The sequence below is a fragment of the Myripristis murdjan genome, chromosome 7 (assembly GCF_902150065.1).
Source record: "Myripristis murdjan chromosome 7, fMyrMur1.1, whole genome shotgun sequence".
In the NCBI taxonomy this organism is placed as follows: Eukaryota; Metazoa; Chordata; class Actinopteri; order Holocentriformes; family Holocentridae; genus Myripristis; species Myripristis murdjan.
In genome coordinates, this window is record NC_043986.1 from 15,858,955 (window position 1) to 15,875,016 (window position 16,062).

At 41.8% G+C, this 16,062-nt stretch overlaps 1 protein-coding gene across 1 annotated transcript; it reads left to right on the forward strand.

The window, feature by feature from the left end:
- The first annotated feature begins 94 nt into the window (after positions 1–94).
- bgnb (biglycan b) lies at positions 95–15,345 on the forward strand. Its single transcript, XM_030055345.1, has 8 exons — positions 95–303; positions 7,752–8,010; positions 11,439–11,551; positions 12,254–12,467; positions 12,584–12,694; positions 13,219–13,312; positions 14,142–14,280; positions 14,403–15,345. The coding sequence occupies exons 2-8, from the start codon at positions 7,767–7,769 to the stop codon at positions 14,598–14,600; spliced, it is 1,113 nt and encodes a 370-aa protein (XP_029911205.1). The 5' UTR covers positions 95–303; positions 7,752–7,766; the 3' UTR covers positions 14,601–15,345.
- Positions 15,346–16,062: the final 717 nt, after the last annotated feature.

The window sequence follows — 16,062 nt, forward strand, 5'->3', positions numbered from 1 at the left end:
GGCTTGTTAACTTTACGGGCTCGACCCCCCGGCTCCCAGTCATTTTCTCGGCTGGGACTGAAGCGAGCACACACCGCCCCGACACGGTTCACAGCGGCACACACTGGCAGAGGAGCTGGGGCTGGATATCAGAGGACCAAGGGGAAATACTGCAATAATCCCTTAATGTGATGAAAATATAGAAAACGTTTGAACTTTTTTAATGTCCAGGGAAGTCTGACATACAGAAGGAGAAAGCACACTTCAGACTGTTTTTTTTTTCTTTCTTGAAATTGGAATTAATATTTTATTTCTGTCCAACAGGTAGGGGAGATGGGTTATTTTATTTGCTGTCTAATATCTCATAAAGTTGGCCTGATGTTACTCATTTACTACTAGTCTTTGAATTTAATTCAAACCGATTTCACTTAAAAAAAAAAAAAAAAAAAGCATGCATAGTTATCATGTTCTGACTTTTATAAAGACATGCACATGCAAAGCTATAGGCTTCATAATATTTATAGCAATATTACGGGCCCATGTTCAAGATGAAAATAGGCTACTGTGACATACCATATATAAGCTATACTCGTCGGAATAATAATGATTTTCCTTTGTGGTTTGATGACTTATTAAGATTTAATGATATTAAGTTGTATTTTATGAATTGAGCTTGTTTTTATGGTTATACAAATGATGTGCAACGCGTTATAAATGTGTAGATTTTCGATTACTTTTCAGTAACTATAGTTTTAGTGTAAATAGTTTGAAACGAACCTGTTGCACCGTTTGACGCAAGGCGCATCAGATGCTCTCTGTTATTGCTCCGGAGTTGCAGTAGATGGCGCAGCGCGTCTCCAAACACGATTCAATGAGAGCAAAGAGCAATAATTGGAGGATGGGATATTAAGTAAACCTTTGCTGAGCCATCATTTTATCCTGGAATCATCCCGCTGTTATTCTTTCATCAAGCTCTAAATGTAATGCATGGCGTTTACAGTCGGTATTTTTACCTCTATCCCTGCATCATCATTTGGGGGAGAATAATTATAGTGAAACCTGCCAATCAAGTCAACCCATTCTGGATCACAGGCCTGTGCAGCCCTCAAATTCAGCAACTGTATACACACAGTGTTTAGATTTAAACGTGTTGAAAGAATTGTGGCATGAGAAACCTTATTTGGCGCTGAGATTATTATAGCTCAATAAGTGTGATTCTCTGTTAGTCAGTAAGGACTTTTTTCCCTCTGTGGTCTCATTCTGTCTTGTGCTAATGACCTCATGTCCAGCAATGGTTAACTACCATGTATAAGCCACATACAGGAACTTTATTTATACCAGTGTATTTAACTGTGAGTCACCATACAAAGAGCAAACATTGTAGGCTACTGTGGACTCAATGGTCAGACAGCCAAAATGATGGTCTAAATCTGTCTGTTTCCTGACCCTCTTGTCTGCCTGCTTGTCTGCCTGCTCGCTAACCTGTGGCCCGTCCACATTACACCTGCTACTCTGTTTGTCCTGTAAATCTCTCTGCCTCTCTGTGCATCCACTTGTCTGCTTAAACATCTGTCTGAATGTTTTATTTCTTCATCTACAATGCTGTCTGAGGCTGAACCCTCAATTTTCCTGCCACTTAACATTGGCCCTATTTCTTTGTACCCTCGTAAATCATGTCAAGTTCCACGATGTCATGGTTGATGCAGTGGTTGAGTTTACACTTTTTTTTTGCAACAGAGTGCAGGGTTAGTTAAAGTTAAGAGCATGTCTCAAATTGTTAAGCACAACAATTTCATGGCCTTGGCTTTTGTGTTGGTGAATCAAATTGGCAGTAAAAGATAATGATTATAGTTTCATAATTGTTTTGGTAAGTAAAAAGAAAAAAAAAAACATACTTGGCATTGACAGCCTGTATTCGCAGCCCACTGCATGACTGTCAATAGTGTTGGAATATTCGAAATACTTGTGTCATTGTCAAGACTGAATGAGGCTCATCTACCCACAGGCACAGATCTACAGCCAGCTGTCCATCTGCTGTCGACTGATTTGGCCTTTTTGTTTCCCGTCTCGCTCTGCTCTCTGTTCTGCTCTGGTTAGGCCTAGTCTCTGCACTGTTGAGCAGCTCGCCACCACATCCAAGCTTGGCGGCAACAGTAAAGCTGCCAAACAGTTCCTTTTTTTAGGGACAGCAGTCACCAAATTACAGCTGCTGGTGCTGTTAACTCCACCCGAGCAGTCCTACCAGACACGCCTAGAAGTAACAGTCAGGGAACACTGTGCGTCAGTACTGTATGTGTATTTGGGTTGTGTGTGTGCCCGTCTGTCTGTGTGTGTTTCACATGTGTGGAAGGAAAGAGGCATTGCATGAAGGAATGAAGGAGGCCACTGAAATGAGCTCAGAGAGAAGATGGGCGATAAAGTTTGATCCACTTCACTGAACCGTTGCAGAATGGGTGGGAATTTCAGATTCTGAGACCATTAATACTGGTGCACAGGCAGTTGGTTTATACTGTATGTGTGTGTATGTGGTTTGGTTAGTAGGTCACTCCAAGAAACCTGCATGTGTGAGAGAGAGCGTTGTGCGAGAGAGGTGTCTGAGTTCATGGCAAGCCTGTTCAACATAACAATAATATGCAATAGAAAATAAAGGGAATGCACTGAAAACAAACAAATATGTCAAGGAGTGCTGTCAGTCACTCCTTGATTTAATCAGTGCATCACAACACTGAAGCATGTCAAATATATATATATATATATATATATTTTTTTTTTTGCACAGTCAGCACAGTGTTCAGTGTTTGAGCCACCATATGATGTTAATCAGCACTGAGTGTTGACGTGGCGGGTGCCAATCCACCAGTGTGGCGGCGCCAGCTGGCACCACAGTAAGCTCTAAGCCCCACCTTACCCTGCTCACACAACTGCCTGAGCAATCAGAGGAGCCGGGCTGATGGGTTCATGAAAGATGAATCAAATTAGCTAATCTGAAAACAGTGTAAACAAATGATGCAGCTGATTTCTCTCTTGATATTACTGTGTTCAAACAAGCAACTTTAATCAGCGCGAGTATGAGGAGAGATAAAAGGAGGCAGTGTTTTATGTCTCTGTTTATTATTTATTCATCTTTACAGCTTAATGAGTTCTGGCACATTTAGTTTTTGACAGTTAGAATAGAATAGAATGCATCTCATTTATCTTGGCTAAACACACACACACATATTCATTTTGCATTAAAACAGAACAGAATAGAAAATATTCCTTCAGTTTAGGGGTGGGAGTGCAAGTTTCATTTTTGGTTTTCAAAATGTGGGAGCTTAACACAATCAAGGGATATGCTAATAAACTTAATAAACTGAATACAGCTCTAATGTCTTCAGTAAGGGTAAAAGGTTTAATTTAAGTTATTCCACATATTCCAGAACAGAATAAAAACTGGGTTAACACCAACAAGGCTTAAGTACACAGAATCATACCGATACAAGCCAGATACAAGAACAGTAGCATCCAGGCGAGTTTATGACTCTGAGAAGTTTGAAAATTGTATGATGAAGTAAAGCCTCTCCGAAGGCTGGTCTGAGATGAGGTGGCAGCCTCTGTGTTTGTTTAGCTTGACAAGGGCGAAGGCTGCTTTGTGGGAACTCTGGTGACATCAAAGTAATTGCATTGGATGGGAGGGCTGACATGTAACCACAGCTTGATGGATAGTGCATACGTATTGGAAATGCAAAGATAATCTCAGACAGCGGGTGTGGGAAACTCAAACAACCGTACACTTGTAGGGCATAAAGAACACCAGATGGTGCTTTCACTGTCTTTTTTTTTTTTTTTATCAGTCTGTACCTATCCATGCATCCCTCCATCTGTCCATCCATCCATTCTTCCACCCATTGTTCATCTATCTTTTATCCTCCCTCACATTATCCCTGTTCCTCTGTCTTTCCCCTCTCTTTCTTAATCCTCCTCTTCTTTCTAATCCAATAGTGAAGCACTGGAATTCACCTCTCCATAAAAAGCCTGTCTATTGTGACGGCTACCTGTTTTGACAGCTTCAACCACCGTAAGGTGCTCAGACATTCACATAGTCAGGCCGTGTGTGTGATTCTTGCTCTGGGAGTTTATACACCTTCCATGCAGATGGGGAATTTCCTCCTCTCTCGTCTCCTCACCTCTCATTTGTTTTATTGAGGCAAAATAATAATGCTGGGGAGGAGAGAGCAAATCCTTCATCTTGATAAATGTTAAACTGATGCTTTATTCAGAGCGAACTGGCTAAGACTTACAGTAGACGTGGTTTTCGATCATGTCTGTATTGTTGTATCTGTGAGTGTTGATTGGAGGGTTGCCATCTCTCACACCTCATCCCCAACACACACTTCTCTCTTTCTCTATGTTTAACTGTCATTCTTCTCCCCTTTTTCTCTGTATGTTTCTCCCTCTGTAGTCTCTCCTTGCACGCTCCACAGTGCCTCGAAGACAAACACAGTGAGCGTAATGAGAAACGTTATCCATTATACCCCTCTTGGTCTTTGGAAGGGAGGAGAACCATAGCAATAACAATTAAGACTGAAGCCTTGAGTATGTTTTTGTCCCAGACCGGATGTTTGGTGGTTCACAGTTTAACTGGAAGGAGAAGAGAGGAATTCATATATACACACACCAGAGCCAAATAAAGTGGTTATTATAGGCAGAATGGCTGCTTGACTGTGGGATGTAGTTTAGCCTTATCTTCATGTTGTATTTACAGTAGCCTTACTCGTCATTCCTGCGTGATGATAGACTGCGCTTGTTCCTGTCTCCCTTCTGTTCTCATCCGTCATCCCCAACTCTTCGCATTAGCTCTCCATCCACAAAAGGCTTCAGTTTGGCCCATGGGAAATGTCTCTTTGGATGTTTTCCCTCTGATCAGATCAGGGTATGATTTACACATTTTTAGCTTTATGACCTATAATTGCTGTACTTATACTGCCCATATCAGCTGCACAACTCTGCTGGCAGCAAGTGTGCATGTGTTTTCTATGTGTATTCCAGCCCTGGCGCCTTTGTGTGTTGCTTGTCATTGTGTGATGCTGACTGTACGTGCCCTAGTTGTCCCTTTGGCTGCATTCCTCTGGCCAGGCCAAGGCCAGTGGTGTTGTTTTTCTGTAGAATGGTGTAATTTGGCAGCTATTTTTATGGCAGGGAACAGACTGCAGCAGCCAGTTTTCATACTTCCAGACCAGGTTCGCACCATGCACAGACCCTTTGTTTCACTACTTTTTTTTCCCTATTTAAATAATTTAAAATAATGGCTTTCTTTTTTTGAACACAGAAAAATACTCTACGCTTGCTGTGGATAGTAAAGCAGTGTTAGAGTATAATAACAGCAGATTTGAGACGGAGGATTTTCTCATGCAGTTTGGATTTTTTGGGCTTTTTTACTTTTTAAAGCAAGGCAAGACAAAGCAGCTTTATTTTTAAAGCAAATTTCATACAAAGAGGCAATTCAAAGTGCTTTACAGAATAACAAAAATACAGTAAAATTAAAGATATTAAAAAAATGCAGGAGTGGAAAGTTTAATCGCAAAGCAGGATAGGCAGTTGAGATTTTCATATTTGCCTGTCTAATATAATCTGACAGGCTATTCCAAGTCTGTGCTTTAGGATAATGAAACACTGCTTCTGTTTCTTGGCTCAGCCAGTAGACCAGTCCCAGATGACCTAAGGGTCTTGGAGGTTCATATGGCATAAGCATGTCAGAGACATATTTGTGCTCAAACCCACTGAATGATTTAAGGCCTTTTTCAAGGCTGTAAATGTTTGCCAACCATTCTTAAGTTTACTTAATGTACATCTCATGAAGCCAAGACTCAATATGTGCATGAGGATATGGCTGTGGTCAGTGTTAAGTGCATGTACTTTGTATTTACACAGAGTTTATTTACTTACCCAGCCACAATGTTTATCCATCACTCAGACACATATACATTTTGATGTATATGGTTGTATATGTATGTGATTCCACACCTGTTTTATTTTTCTTTTCCTTTCAGCAGCATTGTGGAATGTTGTTCTTGCGGTGGCCCTGCTTTTGCAATTTAAATACTCTTCATGTGTTTCAATTTCAGAAAAATTCTTCTGTTAAAGGAACGGGAAGCATCTTCCCCACATTAAAAGTCCTTGAAAGCTCTTCCAGTCTCCATCATTGCAGTCTGAAAGTCATGTGAGCTCTCAGTGTGACTAGAATTGCCACGGGAAATAAGGCAGGATAGCCAAGGAAAAGAAGGAGCCAGTGAATTTCGTGCCATGTTTAGTAGCACAATAGGATTACGCACATACACAAACACAGAGGGAGACACAAGCAGCAGACAGACAAACACACATGGGCCTTGTGCTGAGATTGAAGCTGAAGGATAGGATTAAAGATAAATTTGCAAACACACACACACACGCACACAGACACTCAAAGAGTTTTAGTGAATGCACTTGGTGCTGTGTAAAGTGATAAAGAAGAGGAAGGCATTTGTGTTTCATATGGGAGACACGCTGAGGATGCAAGTGAATTTCCAATATCCTGACTGACATTTCAAGACATCTACTGGCCTCTCATTAGCATCTTTTCTCTTCTCTTTCTTTCTGTTGAAGGTCTCCCTCTTTCTGACCTTCTGTCATTTGTCACTTCATTTCTCTCTTTTCCCCTTTCTCTCCTGCTCCTCATCTCTCTCTCAGTCCTGATGATACTGACCGCCAGAGTCTGGTTCCCCGAGACCTCTAAGAAAAACCTGATTGCAGCGTGATAAGATCCTCACACTTCTGTGGAAAGCCCATTTGCATGCTAACGAATGACAGCAAGGCTTGTCGGACCTCTGTAGGATTAGGAAACTGAGGATCAGACAGGGATTAACATGACAGGGTTAGAGATTAGGGTTTGAGGTCACTCCAGCGTGTGTTGTAGGACTGTAGTCTTTACTTCATTGGATTATTCTCAGGTTAAAGGTGATGATCTGTTACTCTTGGGATCAAGACGCCAGTTGGTAATTTGTTATTTGAAGAATCAGGTTTCAGGTTAAGTGGGAGTGGTGGCTGCACTCAAGTGTTTGTGTGTGTAGTTAGGTCAGCACAAGCAGGGAGAAGGGAACAAACAAACACTCGCACACGTTGCCAGTGACATCAGCTAGCTGTATGTCCACAGCTATGACATCATGGAGCCTGTGTCTGTTTCATACTTACATAAATACACACACACACACACACACACACACACACACACACACATGTCTGAACGCACACCATGTTTCCTCCCTAAATGAATGGCCGCTTTGTTTGACTACCAGGTTATGGGATTGAAGTTTTCCACGACTGAGGTATCTGAGTATCTGATTGGCCTGCAGAAAGAGACATGCCCTCCTGGGAATTTAACTTGGTGTGCAGGAAGCAGACAGTGACATTTTGTCACAGTGGTTTAAGTAGTTTTCAGTCTCAGGGTTGATTCCTGGCCAATGTACCAGGGGGGAGTGAGTCCATTTCTCCTTACCAGCCGCCAACTCCCAGTCTGACTATGTTCCCTTTAAAGGTGTTGCATATGGGGCTTTAGTATTGGGAATGGTGGATCATTCACATGGTATTTTTATTTTATATTCCATCTCAGTGAATTTATTGCTGTCTTTCCCTTGCATAAATTGTTTCTTTTGTTCATTGTACAGTGTCATTTATGTGTACAATCTTTGTCTGTGAGTTTATATATTTATGTGCAGAAAAAAAAGTGATAATATTTCCCTTCTTTCTGCTGTTTCCAGGTGAATTACTCAAAGATGTTGCCCCACTTCTCCCTCCTGCTGCTGCTCTGCCTGGCCCGGTTACCCCTCCAATCCTCAGCCCTACCGTTTGAGCAAAGAGGATTCTGGGATTTTGCCATGGACAGTATGGACAGTGGCGGGATGATGATGAGGGATGAGGAAGAAGGCTCAGCCATAGAGGAGCTTCCCCCACCTGGAATACCCATCTGCCCCTTCGGCTGCCACTGTCAGCTCAGGGTGGTCCAGTGCTCTGACTTAGGTCAGTGTGACTGTGTGTAGCAGAGAGAGAGAGAGGCATGCATATGTTGCATTGTCCTTATTTCTAAGTGTGTGCATGCCACTAGACTCATTATGTGCAAAGCAGGGAGGAAAATAATTGAGCTGGTGACAGAGAGAGCATAAGCTGAACCTTGCGTGACTTTCACAGGTCCAGACGAAGAAGGCCCCCTTGGTGTAGAGGAATTTCTCCTGGGGATAATGCTGGTGTATTTTGACAAGGAAAGGCATCTCTTTGAGGGATTTTATGTTCCTGGCTGTGTGTGTAGACACTGGGTGGGAGAGGAAGAGAGAAGAGGGATGGAAAAAAAAAAACAGGAGAGGTGGAGAAGAGGGGGGAAAAGTCTGAGCCGAGGGAAGGAGAGAGAAAGAGAAAATTAGGGACACAGCAAGGGATTAACAGAGGGAAGGAGGGACTCTGGGGAGGGACGAGAAATAAATGGAGAGTAATGGTAGTCGAAAAAGGGGACACTTTGATGGGAGCAGATGAAAAGTTTGCAATTTCCTTGCTGTCTTTAAAGAGCTGTTTCGTGTTGTTCTTGGGACCCGCACAGGATGTTTAACCAGATGAAGGGGGGAGGAAGGAGAGAGAGGAATGAGTTGGTTTGAAGGAACGGAGGGATGGAGGAGTAGGTTAAGAGGAATGGACTGAGAAAGTTTTAGAAGGGGGATAAAAGCTGTGTGTTTGTGTTTATATCTAGATAAGGATGTGAGGATTATGAATATTTATTGGTATGAGTTCCACTGAAGCTGGATGAGGAAAAATAGTCAATCGAAATGAAAAAGTATAAACTTCTGAGACAATCATGGTCTGAATTTCTCTCTTCCTTCACTACAATTACACATTAAATTGGGGATTGGTATTTTCTAGACAGGGTGCTTCCGAGGTGCAGTGTACTATAATCAAAGGTTGATATGTGCCACCCACTCTTCCATGCATGAATGTACACCTGCACATACCAGTGCCTGCATGCACACACACACACACACACACACACACACACACACAAGAGAATGACAGGAATTCAGACCCTAACCGAACAATCTCATTGGGATCTGTCATGGCATTTTGTGTATCAACAGAACATAAACTCTCTCAAAATATTGCATTTTATGAGGCTTGCACAGTCCTTAATTTGACTTTATGTTCCACTCAGGTTTGCTTCTCAGTAAGTAAGCTGTACATTTTGTACAGTACAACCGTACGAAGATATCATGGGTACAGGTTTCTCCTTAAAGGCCCAGAAAAAACTTAATTCAGAAGTTTTTATAGAAATAGATTCCTCACATTATATTGGCTACAACTTTAATAAGCTGTCTGTGTTTAGACATAATGGTTTTGTCAAATCATCATTTTACAAGCACTCTACATATTTTCCGTCCCGGACTCCTCAACAGTGGGTAAATGTGGAAGCGTATAATTTGTGAGATGTCAGTGCTTATTTAGGACAGATGTATTTTGGCTGGGGTGTTTGTCTCCTCTCAGCATGCATCGCAGCATGATGTTGAATATTTGTGTTGAGGGACACTGAGGTTTAAGGGGGTGCTGCTTTTGCCAGGCAGTGGTAAAAACTCAGAGATTTGTGGTGCGGATGGGTGAAGCGTTGCGGTTTGGGGTTTTGGGGGTTTCCGGTTGAAGGGATTCAATTCTCCGGTGAAATCTTGTCAGGTTTGTTTATTAGGCTTGTGCCTATAAAGCTTGGCATAGGCATACAAATTTGAAGGTTTACACCTGGCAGGATGTGTCTCAAAACCTGCAGGTGTAGACTGCAAGGTAAATATTTCTCGCCACATAAACCCACCTGGTAACACTCTGTATATACTTGCATTTCTGTCTTTGCAGCTGGAATAACTTTGTATTTTAGAACGGTAATTCATACCACATTAACACTGATCTGCGTTATTTTTTATGATGCAGGAGCTTGAACTTTCACCCACTTCGTTCAAGAACATAATCTTTGTTTGTGGATGGAAAATCTTACTATTTTGCGTCTTGGATTTAAAAAAAAAAAAAAAAAAAAAAAAAAAAATCATCATCATAGTTTCAAGCTACATCAGCTACCATACCCAGACTAAAAGCCCTGGAAGTGGCTTGAATAGAATATCAGATATAGCTGCTGAGGGTTTAATCCTGTGTGGTGACATAGAGGGTGTGGCACACTGCAGCCAAAGCCATAAATCTAAACTTAACTGGAGATAGACAGCTCTGGGTACAGTCCTCTGGGTCAGATGTGGTCAGTGGCAGACAAGGTCCCAGTGGGACAGCTGGCGTTCATTCTTCAACAGGCCAGGTTGAGTCATGGTTGTCGTCCAGATGAGGTTAAGGTTTCACTGCCCATGGTCTGTTGGTACCACTGACCACATTTCATACTTTCATGCGCATGAGTTTGTGATGTGGTCTTGTTAATGATCACTGGTTGTTCACTTAGTGCACCATGCTGACTCATTTTTCCAGAGGCATTCCAGAAGGGAACACTGCAGGTGTACGCCTAATGCTCTCCTCTTGCATCACCCTTTATGTCATTATGAATATATTGCTTGGTTACTAATAATCACAGTCAATTATTATTTCTGCTGCTGTATGTCTCACAGCACTTGCACAGGATTTACACAGCTTGTAGCATTTATGCTTGTCATCGATGTTGTTAAGCCCAAATGTTCACCACTTGTTAGCAGTTGTTCCTGTCACGTAGAAGCCAAAATTAAAATATGCATGTTCCTGTTGGAATGACAGCTTCACCACTCACGCATTAACACATACAACCCATACTCCTCAGACTGTCAGTGGATATGTGTGTGTGTGTATGTGTGCGTGTGTGTGTGTGTGCGTAAGTCAGGGTGTTAAGATTGCACATGTGCAATTTTTTATTTGATGTGTGATTTTGCTGATGGTATTTAAGTCACATCCTTTGAGACTTCAGTCAAATGGAAACCAGATGGAAAACATCTGGTGTCCCCATCTGGTGCAAGCAAATTCGTGTTTCTGTGTGTGTGTGTGTGTGTGTGTGTGTGTGTGTGTGTGTGTGTGTGTGTGTGTGTGTGTGTATTTTAGGTGCGTGTATGTCTGTGTCAGTGACTCACCAGTAACGTACTGTATTCTGCTTGCTTTGACTTCTGTATTTGACCTCCATGGCTGTGTCTATGGCAGTCTCCAGCTCCAAAATAACAGAGTAGGAACCCCAGGGTGCTCATTTGATATTGTGTGGTATTTTGTGATTGGTTTAATTTTTAGGCCTGATGGAGGTTTTATAATACATAGAGGTTATTTATTTTCCTTGGTCTAGATCTGAGTAAGATGTCCTAAGATCATTCCCATTGAAAATAAACTGGTTTTTAGGGAGTTGGCTCATGGTCAGCCATGGAAGCGTTTAATCGGGTATGATTTCCCTCTGTGTTTTCATTGGTCTCTAGGACTGACTGAGGTTCCAAAGAACATCCCTCCAGACACCAAGTTCCTGGATCTGCAGAACAACCGCATCACCGAGCTTAAAGAGAGTGACTTCAAAGGCCTATCTAACCTATATGTAAGAGACGCACAACTCTGGTAACGCTCAAAATGTCCCTCTGAGCATTGGCTCAGCAACTGTGCTGGATGTATAACCAGCTCAGCTTCGCTTTTATTGGCTTGAGCTGTGTGAAACATCATTATGCCTCTCCATTTCCTGAGGCCTTGAGAGGTTCATTTTCTTTCTTTTCCGCCCTCTGCCACCCCTCTCTCTGTGAGCTTTAATTGTATTAAATTTTGTGCCTAAAGCCAAATGGGAATATTCAAGCTCACATCCTTACCTCTCTTACCGGAAAGGCTTCGCTCACTCCTGACCTGCATTTGAGAGCGCTGACCAAGAGCAATATTGAGACTGGCAGGGGAGAAAACTCCCGACATGACATTATACAATAACATCTCTATTAGGGCCTGTTTACCTCAGCCTCCATCTGTCTGCGTCTGTCAGCCTGGGCAGGTGGAGAGTCAGTCTGCTGGGTGATCGGCTGCTGTGAGCTGTTACTGGATCTGTTTAATTCAGCCAGACACACCCCGTAGAGACAGAACACACACACAAGCTCTTCTTGACTGCATTTATGACTAGTGTAAACTTCCAGCTTTCGTTTTTTTTCTCACTTTTTCTGTCTGGATCCTGTTGATGTTTTTATACAGATGAAATAAAAATGGCTATTGAATTATTTTGGTTTCTGTGTCTCTGTCTCACTGTGGTTATCTTTTTTTTCAGGCCCTGTCTCTGGTGAATAACAAGATCTCCAAAGTCCACCCTAGAGCTTTCATCCCACTAAAGCACATGCAGAAACTCTACTTCTCCAGGAATCTGCTGACCAGTATCCCCAAGAATTTGCCTCCCTCTCTGGTTGAGCTGAGGATCCACGAGAACCGCATCAAGAAGGTGGAAGAGGGAGCCTTCTCAGGATTGGGCAACATGAACTGCATAGGTCAGAAATGTTGATGATAATTTGGATATGCTTTATGGTTCCCATCACTGCACTGTATTCTGTAGCTTGAAGGGACCATCTCTTGACATAAAGCAAATACTCCCTCTCTTTCACAGAGATGGGAGGGAACCCCATCCCGAACAGTGGCTTTGAGCCTGGAGCCTTCAAGGGTCTGAAACTCAATTATCTGCGTATATCTGAGGCCAAACTGACTGGGGTACCCAAAGGTAACAATACATCTGGTGGAAATGAAACAAAATTGGGGAAATATTGTCACAGTAGGCACAGAAAAGGTCACAATAAAAAGGAAATCTCCAAAAAATATATCTAAGGCAGTCTCTTTCCAAGAGAATGAGTACATTTTACAGGGGAAATTACATTTCTGGGCATTTCCCTTTTTTGGTGACCTTTTCTATGCATACTCTGGAACATTTCCCCATTTGTTTTTTTTTTTTTTTGTTTGTTTTTTTCTTGGTGTGAATCGACACCCACCTCTACAGGGAACTTGTCTAGCATTCCTTACCTTCTGTATTTGCTGTACCAATACATCTGTCTGGCTAACACGCAAACACATGTACACTGGAGTTATCCCACTGTTATTTTTAGGCGGTTCTAATTAAAGAGCAAGTTTCTGTGAGGTAGGTAAGAAGAAAGCAGGTAGGAGGCAAAGGATAAAGCAGGAATGGACAGCTGTGGGTCAAGATTGAAATCTCACCCAGCCTCACAGGTAGTTATGGTGTCTGTCTTCCAGACCTCCCAGACAGTCTCCATGAGCTCCATCTGGACCATAACCAGATCCAGGCTGTGGAACTGGAGGACCTGAGCCGCTACAAGCATCTGTATCGGTATGTGACACACCTCAACCCCATTATACAACTGACTTCATCCGCTTTGAGGACTTTGCTTGCTTTACTGGAAAAAAATAGCCTGTGGTTATAAAAATAAAATACACATTCCCAATCGGCAGTGCCCCTTAGGGGAGTTATAAAGAACTACAGCCACCAAGAAGAAGCAGAATGATATGAATATATGTCCATTGGTGCATTCTGACTCCAATATGATGTGGGCTTAAAACTTATGTTTTTGAAAAGTTCCTTACATCAGGGGTTAGCGAAGGGTTATTTTCAGGGGTTATTTTCAATTTGACTTTCATTAAGCCATGGATCCCATTTGAAGTGATTTTGCCCTAGGCACACTGACATCAAATGATATGAGTTTGTATCAAGTATTACACTGTTTATTTGTCATACCTCATCACTGACAAATGACACAAAAGCATGTTAAAATAATCACTTTTAATTTTTACATATATCATACCAACTATTAATTTAAATTATAGTGGAATTAAATTATTCCTCGTTTTGTTGAACCTACCCTGGCCCCTAAAGGATCCCTGTGGATCCCGGGGGCCTGACTTTGAAAACCTCTCCCCACTAAATCCCATCTAATCTACTCTTTTTATTTGCTCTTGTAAAACTCCTCACTCCTTAATTCTTATTCTTTTCCTAGCACTTCTCTCTTGCGGGATCATTCTGTAGTCAGAAGAGTAATGTCAGGGCTCTGTGGCTCTAACCCTTTCACTCCTTACTACCAAATGTAAAAATGTACAATGCAGTCCTCTGTCTTCCCCCCTCATCTCAAATTTCTTTTCACTCTTCTGTCTCGGGTTGCCAGGTTGGGCCTGAGCTTTAACCATATCCGTAACTTAGAGAATGGCAGTCTGGCTTTCCTGCCCAGACTGAGAGAGCTGCATCTGGACAACAACCGCCTCACTCGTGTCCCTAGAGGCCTGCCAGATATGAAATACCTTCAGGTGAGTCTGTGCGGCATGAGAGTGTGTCAGAGATTAATTACACGATGCAAAAGCAGAGATTTGAAAGAACAGTGTTTTTAAATTTCTCGTCCACCTTCTTCTCTGCCTCTCCCATCCTCTAGGTGGTGTACCTCCATTCCAACAATATCAACCAGGTGGGAGTGGATGCCTTCTGCCCACGGGGATTTGGGACGAAGAGGACGTTCTATAATGGCATCAGCCTGTTCGCTAACCCTGTTAATTACTGGGAGGTGCAACCTGCAACCTTTCGCTGTGTCACCGACCGACTGGCCATTCAGTTTGGGAACTACAAGAAGTAGAGACAGGGAGATTGTGGGAGATGGAGAGAATGTGGGGAAAGAAAAAAAAAGAAAATGATGGAGATAATTTAAGCAATGGGAGGAATGAGGGAAGGAACTTAAAAATTGAGGGAAATTATTATTATTATAACTATGTAGACCTATTTTTTGCCCTTTTTTAGTAATGGAAAATGATGGAGAAGAGGGAAAAGAACAGTTCTGAAACTCAATGGGAAGTTAAAAATACCATTACACAGACTTTGAAGGGAGTAGAAAGCAATGTGTTTACAGTACTTCAGCTTTAAAGTTTGAAGTTTGGTCAATGGGACGTGCTACACAGAGGAGATTATTTGAAGGGAATATTTCCCCCAGTCAAAATAGATAGATGAAACATAAGTATTGAAATCTTATGAGGCATTTCATTTCATTCCATTTTTTTTTTTTTTTTTTTTTTTTTTTTACATGATAGCGCTTATTGTGATAGAGATCATTTTTGTTTTATAAATCATGATGGTGAAGATTACAGGTCAACAGTAGAAAAGCAATGCATTATACTTTTTTGTATAGATAAGATAAAGTGCTCTGTATGACTTTCTCAGTGTGCCTCATTTGGAAGACATATTGGATGGTCCCTGTTTCACCTGTCAAAGCCGTTTGGGGTTTAATTCTGTGATCGAAGTGTACTGTATATCCATAATAAACTATTAGTCACAGAGTTTGTATTTCCACCATTTTCAGTCTGAAGGCAAAAAAACAAACAAACAAAAAAAAACATTAAAAATACAAATCCTGTCCATCACCACTTCACCGCCATGTTTTGTACATGAATAAAAGGGAAATAGCTGGTAAACAATACAAGTGGATTGAACTCCAAAGGTTGATATGGCATATTTATAAACCCTCCTAATCAGAATCAATGATCTCATCTTTTCTTACTGTCCTGATGAAACTGATCCACCAGCCTGCCCATGTATGGACTCTTTCCTGTGCCTTTACCAAGTATTATGCTGTCTGAATGAGTTACTATAGAGTATCCCTTGAGGGGACACTGAAGTAGCAGGGGCTTGCCCCAGATAGAGAAAACACATTAGGCAATGTGTTCTCATAGGACTACATCAACAGTCTGATGCATTGTTTTGCACAGCTTCTCTGTTATGCTTCATCTGCTTGGGGGTCATTGGGGGAGAGGGGTAGCTTGTTTACATTAGTTAGCACTATGTGGTGCGACGTTAGCCATACATAAATCTGTTTTATATCTGTTTCTGCAATCTGACACGCTACTGCTGCATGTGAATAAAGACACTTTTAGCCTGCTGCATCACGACAGGAAACTAAAACCCTTGGACTGGATGCTGTACGAGAAATAAACAAGAAATTAAACAATGAAAAAAGTGAATGAATGAAATGAATGTTATGCTATGCCAGGATAAGCAAATAAAGTAAACAAAGAGAGAGAGAGAGAGAGAGAGAGAGAGAGAGAGAG

Excerpts from the sequence above, each read along its gene's own strand:
- bgnb (XM_030055345.1), top strand. The coding sequence starts at position 7,767 with ATGTTGCCCCACTTCTCCCTCCTGCTGCTGCTCTGCCTGGCCCGGTTA. Across the intron at positions 12,468-12,583 it reads GGGCAACATGAACTGCATAG|AGATGGGAGGGAACCCCATC; the intron begins GTCAGAAATGTT and ends TCTCTTTCACAG. Across the intron at positions 12,695-13,218 it reads ACTGACTGGGGTACCCAAAG|ACCTCCCAGACAGTCTCCAT; the intron begins GTAACAATACAT and ends TCTGTCTTCCAG.